Source organism: Alosa pseudoharengus, unplaced genomic scaffold (assembly GCF_046254945.1).
Source record: "Alosa pseudoharengus isolate Yale_2024_CS ecotype anadromous, Long Island Sound unplaced genomic scaffold, YU_APseudo_1.1 YU_APseudo_1.1_scf_21, whole genome shotgun sequence".
Classification (NCBI taxonomy): Eukaryota; Metazoa; Chordata; class Actinopteri; order Clupeiformes; family Clupeidae; genus Alosa; species Alosa pseudoharengus.
Genome location: NW_027468674.1, coordinates 13637011 through 13644510, shown reverse-complemented (window position 1 = coordinate 13644510; position 7500 = coordinate 13637011). Strand labels below are relative to the sequence as shown.

Sequence of the window (7500 nt, the reverse complement as noted above, 5' to 3'; positions counted from 1 at the left end):
CCCCTCTCACAGCACAGACTCTGCAGAGAGAGAGAGAGAGAGAGAGGGAGAGAAAGAGAGAGATAGAGTCAGAGAGAGAGAGAGTGCGCAGGAAGAGTGATAACTGATAAAATGTTTCCGGGTGGGGAGAGGATGAGTAGAGCTGCAGTGAAATTTCCCAGAATGCACTGGTAGACACAAAGACAGAGCTGAGCCTGTTATGAGCCACATCCAGGCCACAGTCAGTTTGGCTTACAGAAATACAGTAGGGTGGTGGTGGTGGGGTCTGTCTATCTGTCATTATTTGTGTGTGTGTGTGTGTGTGAGTGTGTGTATGTGTGTGTGTGTGTGCGTGTGTGTGTATATGTGTGTGTGTGTGTGTGTGTGTGTGTGTATCTCGTCATAGTATGCATATGAGAATCTATGCAATGAGTGTATGTATATGTGTGTGTGTCTGTATAGGCTTATGTTTATGTGTATGTGTGTGTAAGTGACTGACAGCGGTGGAGTGGTGTGGGGTAATGAGTGTGTGTGTGTGTGTGTGTGTGTGTGTGTGTGTGTGTGTGTGTGTGTGTGATTGACAGCGGTGGTGTAGGGTAATGGGCGCGGAGCAGAACAGATGGTTGGCGTGTCGCTGCATTAGCTCTTATTAATTCATCCAGCAGCAGCAGCAACACTCAGACCAGAGAAAAACAGCTTCTCCCCTTAATCTCACAAGCTCATCACAGACACACCCAGAGGATGAGAGCTCATGCAGACAGACACACACACACACACACATGCAGACATGCACCGGTTGACAGACACACACACACACACGCACATACGCGTGCGCAAGCAGAAATGCACCAGTTAACAGACACAAAGCCAGACACACAGACACACACATCCACACTCACACTTTCAAAAGCAAATTTGCATGCAGACCACCACATACAGTGAATATTTAAAAGCACTGACCACAGTTACAAACACACACACACACACACACACACACACACAGCTGTGGAAGTCAACAATCATTCAAACCCCCCAAAAACATTGAACCCAAATAGAGAGAAGTTTGGAAAACTAACCTTGAAACTCCAGTAGTTTGGCTGTTGCTATGGAGGCAAGGGAGAGAAAAGAGAGGAAGAGAAGGAGCAAGGAGAGAGAGAGAGAGAGTAATGAGTTTCACAGTTCCCATCCATTACAGCAAACAAGCACCTTCTCCCTGACAACCACCAGCCTCCCAAAACGGAGAGGATGAACACAAGGAGGAGAAGAATGAAGAACAGAGACAGACAGACGGTCTGTACGAAACGGGAAAAAATGCTGCCTTTTAAGATATCTAACAGAGGAGCGAGGCATCGAGACATGTCCGAATCAAATATTTCTGTGAAATGCTGCCTTCTAAGATACTGTACCTTTGTTTTGACGAATTCTGAAGGCAACATTGATGTATCCTTCATGCTGTCTTCAACGTCAAAAATTCTATTTAATTGTGAGCGACTATTGCTGCAGTCGAACGTTACGTTATTCTTCTTTCTGTTATCCTGACAACGGCGTTCTGTGTTGCTATCTTGCTAGGCTGTCCGAAACAAAGTTCGTAGCCGGTACCTTGATGCCTGCTACAGCAAGTGACTCGGTAGAGAGCTGAAGGCAGCAGGACAGCAGACAGCTGCCTTCCATTTCGTACTGACCCAGAGAGAAAGAGGGAAGTAAGGGCTAGACAGATAAAGTGAGAAAGATGGTGTGAGAGAAAGGGGTGGTTGGAAACAGTAACTAAGGGATATGGGGGGGGGGGGGGGTGATGAGAGAGGGCATGGAGAGAGTGATGAAGAAAAGGAGGACAGTGAAAAATAAAAACAGAGAATGGAAGGATGGAGAAAGAGAGATAAAGAGAGAGATAGAAGGATGGAGAGAGAGGGAGAGAGAGAGGGGGGATGGACAAACAAATTGAGAGATAGTGAAAATGTTGGGTGATTAGAAAGAGTAACTAAGGGAGATGAGGAGAAAGAGAGAGATAGAGAGAGAGAGAGAAAGAGAGGTAAATGGAGAGAGTGTGAGTTCAGCTTGACATTAAACACACACAGTCTTGAACAGCGCGTGGGAACCTGGTGCACAAGAGTTTAATATTTCCAGAGAAAAGGTCAACAATATGTTTGCTAACATTCATCCACTGAGAAAACTCTGGCCTAGACACATGATCGCAATAACTTCCCCATTTCAGCTTTTGCTTTGACCCCATTTGGTGTTAGAGGTGCAATCTTAAAAAAAAAAAAAACTAAACTTAAAAACTCTGGTTAACTGGTCAAGAGTTGTCAATGACCAGCATGCAAAGAAACCACTGTATGGATTTACAATTAAGGTCAGTCAAGCATGATTATTTGTCTCGCTAGCGGCTAATAATTGGTAGTGTGCAGCCAAACACTCTTCCCTGGACAATTCAATGTAGTGTAATGGTAGCCAGCTGGTCCGTAGCTGGGCAATTCCACGGAAAATTGACTTTTTGTCACATCCATAACGCCAGTGAAATGCCTTGGCATTTGTATGATGTGAATGATAACATTCTTTTTTTGTGCATTTTTTCTCATGTACATTCTTCAGCCAAAAATAGCAAATGCTCAAATTTCATGTAACCATTAACATCATGCCATACCATCACATTTTATTAGCGTTATGGATGTTACAAAAAACGTAATTTTCCATGGAATTGCCCAGCTATACAGTATGTACGTTGTGTAAACCTCCCTCCCGACGCCTTAAGAGTTGTGCTAGTGGGAAAGCTAGCAGCCTGGGCTTGTTAGATTGACTGCCACTCGACTCCCAATCCGAGGTGCTGCTGCTCGCGGTTCAAGTCTGGGTGAGTATAGGGCTGATCTGCGCGGTTCAACAGCTATATATTTTGGGTAACTGTTCAGCTGCATCCTGGCTGTGTGCTCATTTCTAGGCACACTAGCGATAATAGCAATAATAGCACTAGCAATAATACTAAATCATCTCCTTGTAGGTAAATGTGTTCAATCTGTGGCCTGATGTGGCCTTTAATCTCTTGAAGATTACATTGTAGCCCTTTCCAGCTTTAGAAAGAACAGTTCTTTGTTGTCGTTCTTATGAGATATTTCTTCCTGCAGGGCACAATTCACATCATGCTTCAACATTTTTAAGTGCTTTTTTATTAGTTAAAGTAGCTCAAATTAGGTATTTTTGAAGCCAGAACTGGGGTACACCTACTTTTTTACAACCAGCATTGTGAAGGTTTGAATTATGCATTCAAAGTGGATGATAAAAAACAATAATAATCAGTGAGAATAGAGAATAGGGGTTATTTGAGTCCATATTGCATAAATATGAAGGCAGCTGTCACTCTACAACACTAAAAACCAAGCAATGATGGGATAACAGTGTACAGTAGTAATATTAATAACGGAGCCTAACAACAGATAAATGCTTTAAATTCACTTACAAACTCAATCTGGTAAGTACGGGTACCCACTAGTGACATAAAGCACTACTACAAACAGCACACAACAGAGATGCAGGGCACATTCCTCGCAGATGTTCCTCACAATCAAATGCTCTTGACCAGCACCTGCTGAGAGGCTGCAAATGGCTCTTCACCAAACTGCACAAATCACATCAAATCTGCCTGAGGTCGTCCATGGAGGGCAAAGAATCAGGCAATGTGAATGAACACAGAACAAAACAAACCGTCTGGTATGTTGAACTTGTGTGTGTGTCTGTGTGCATGCGTGTGCATGTGTGTGTGTGTGTGCATGTGCGTGTGTGCGCGTGTATGTGTGTGAGCGTGTGTGTGTGCATGCTTGCATGTGTGTGTGTGTGTGTGTGTGTGTGCATGTATGTGTGTGAGCGTATGCGTGCGTGAGTGCGTTTGCGTGCGTGTGTGTGCGCGTACGTGTGTGTGTATGTGTGTGTGTGTGTGTTTTATCGAGAGGGATGAAGCGGCCGGTGCGTAATTGCCGTGCTCATGCCTGTCTCATGACTGGAGAACTCCCTCACAGTGTGTCTGTAATTGCGTTTTGATTGCCTGTGAGTGTTGCCTCTGTAATTACCTCGGAGTTTGCAGGGACCAAAAAAAAAAAACACACACAAAAAAACAATAACACACAAATTCCAGCACATGCAGTGTCTTTCTCACAAACACATAAACACAAACATACATACACACACACACACACACACACACACACACAAAGATAGACAGACAGACAGACACATGTGTACACTCAACACTGCACTCTTAAGGAACCATTTACCAAATTAGCAGTCTTTTCACAGACACAGGCTCCTACACACACACACACACACACAAACACACACACAAAGATTTTGGAGACTTAGCCTCTTAGTCTTTGACAACCATTTGGCCGCCTTCCCACAGCTAAAGGCAGAGGTCGTCGATATCAATGAGGATTTGTCTGCAGCGTGCAGGAGGACTGGCGGTCGGCCGGGAGTCTCCCCTCTCTACCACAGAGGGTTGAGGTGCATAGGGAGTAGTCTGATGGCCGCTAGATAGCATTTCAAATGGGGGTGAAAACAAGCTACACATTCCTGGAGTCTCACTAGTGTGAACAACAACATCAGCAACAACAACAACAACAACAATAATAATGCAATCGGTCAATTTATAATGGGTGAGAAATTATGTATTGAACGGTGGGCTGTGCACTATAGTGTGTTGTAGATTGTTTTTTGTTCTTTGCTGTTGTTGTTTACTTGCTTTGATCTGAAAGGAACAAACATAAGCCTAAAGCAACAGAAATCACAGCAGACACACACACACTGCACAATACTAACCTATAGGTCATCGACTCTTCTATTCAATTTATTGTTTAGGTGACCTGTGACCATTGACCAATACAAACCTTTCTGAGGCAAAGCATGTTTATTTATATCGCACATGCATACCCAGAGGCAATTCAATGTGCTATGTGACTAAAAGCAACAACAACAGATAAAGACACTCTAGATGTGCAGTGACGATCATTCTGACCGTTTAGAAAGTTGTGTGTACAATGATAGGTCTTGCTGGTTGAATATAGACTTCAAAGTCTAAGGGTCAAAATGGCTGCCTACGGCACTTCTAGTAGCTATGAACTGATGGCGCGTCTAGTGTTAAAAGACAGTTAACTACCAAATAGGATATAACAAAAAAAAACAGTCCCTGAGTGATCATGGGAGAAGATTCACACTCACACATACACAGCAGACTCTGGCAGACTGGCCCTGAACTCGACTGGGAGTACTCAAGAATCCGGCAGCTATTTTGGACACTCCATTCCTCCACCGCACTGCAAATGAATTGATTCCGTTCATTCAAACAAAATCATTATTTTACCTATTTGCATTTGAAGGGCCACTAATGACTCGCTCGATGAAAGAGCGCCCGATCTAATATTACACAGACACTCCAGGAATGTGTGAGTCATTTGGCCCAATCAGGGGCTCACCTTGTGTGGCCGACACCGCAACATGAGTCACCAACCCCCATAAAACCTCAATTCAACCACCAGTATGACATTAATGATATTAGGATTAATACTGCCAGCCTGCAGACCTATGCGTCTCTTTGCCAGTCCTTAAAGGTGCAGTGCCCTCTCCTTGTGAAAAGTTGTTGATATTGAAGCTCAACAGCAAATTAAACACAACCCCGTCTTCTGTCCTTTAAACAAAGTGCAGTACATAGTAGATAGTAGGCTACTTACAACAGCCTATATCTTTACAACAACATTAACGCCTGACAACAGCCTATATTAATTTGGACAACTTTAAACAGCCCTATGAAGGGTAAAGTTATGCTACCTTCAGTTTTGTTCTAGTTTACCATTGTGTGTGGCTTTAAACAGCGTGTGAGCTTTAACATCAGTAAGCATTCATTCAGTATTCCAGTTGTAATGCTAACGTTTTGACAAGCACACCAATTTTGCCTACCTTGTAGCTTTGCTGCCTCCATCCTTTCTGTTTTCGTTGTTAACAAAAAACGTTTTATATCCATGATGTCCTTGAAGTCTTTAGTTAGTGAATTAACTTAACATTGTGTGCTGATAATGCTGTGTGCATGCCCTGTCATTCTCTTTCCTGCTCAAACAAAAGGTGTGCGTGCGTATAGTTATGCATTAAGTTGATTTTAATAAGGTGTTTAAATAGCCTACTGTCATGCCATTCATGGGGTACTGTGGAGAGTTTGGAAGTTATGGTAGGCCGACTTGGTGTGAATTCACACACTGGGGGAATTGAGTTACATTAGCTTACAGTCTTGAGAGCCAAGAAAGCACAAATATTGATCCGAAAAAGTCTAACTTAATCTTGACCATCATCAGCAATTAACTCTTCTTCCTTATGATTGAAATACCCCCTCTGTATGTAAATAATATGAGGTTGTATGCAAAAAAACATGTATGTAAACATGTGGGATTATAAATTCTTATCATGGGGAAGAATTCTACCAATATATAACAGATGATACGATGTGGGACCTGGGACATCCCTACCCTATGAATGAACGAGCCAATTAGACTGGAGGAAATGTATCTAGAATACATTCAATGGCATTATAGGTTTGACTCCCAACCTATAATGCCATTGAATGTATTCTAGATACATTTCCCCCAGTCTAATTGGCTCGTTCATTCATTCCCTCATTCTCCACCTCAAGCTGGTGTGTGGGGGACACCAGCACATAACGGCTGCTTTGCATCACCCAGGTCAGTACTACACATTGGTGGTGAGGTTCCCACATCACTGTAAAGAGTGTTTGGGTGCCTTGAAAAGCGCTACATAAATGCAAGGTGTTATTGTTGTTGTTTCTGTAACACCCTAGCAACCATCTCAATCACACTAGCAACAATCTAGCAACCACTATCATAATGTTAACAACCACCATAGCAACCAACATAATCCTCCCTGGCATCTACCTGGTATCTGCCTGGCAGTCAGCATAGCAACCCCTTTCATTATTACCTATCCCTAGCAACTGCCATAGCATTCACAATGACTACCCAAGAAACACCACGGGCATTAAAGGCTGAGTCACGGGAAGCCATAGACAGAGAGGACCTCTAACATTCAGCTGCCTACCTACTGTAGTCTACATTTGCATTTATTCCTTTAGCAGATGCTTTTACTCAAAGTGACTTTTGTCAATTATATTACAAGGCCACTGTCCCTGCAGCAACTCGGGGTTAAGTGCCTTGCTCAAGGGCACAACGGCGGAAGGCGGATATTGAACACACAACTTATCAGGCTAATGCTAATAGCATGCTAGCCCAGCTCCTTAACCACTGTGCTACTACCGCCCCCACCGCCTGTCTAGTCTAATGAACGTCTGAAACGTGTCCCTACCGATGAATCCCTCAGGCCAAAACTCAGCCACCTCTCCAACCTTCACTCAGTCAGCTCGGACTCAATCAACCGATATGCAGCGACGCCGGTCATTGATCGTGACTACTGGCCAGACCATCGCCGAGGTGCCAATCACACGGATGGGGCACTCTGGGAGTATGTCAGGAGGGGTCAGAG

At 43.7% G+C, this 7500-nt stretch overlaps 1 protein-coding gene across 1 annotated transcript in view; it reads right to left on the bottom strand.

Moving 5' to 3' along the window:
* The window catches only part of srcin1b (SRC kinase signaling inhibitor 1b), a 77874-nt gene that overhangs the window by 51400 nt on the left and 18974 nt on the right, over positions 1–7500 (bottom strand). Inside the window, exon 4 of the mRNA XM_076298719.1 lies at positions 1056–1082. Within this exon, the coding sequence (XP_076154834.1) occupies positions 1056–1082 (27 nt within the window). The remainder of the gene's footprint in view (positions 1–1055; positions 1083–7500) is intronic.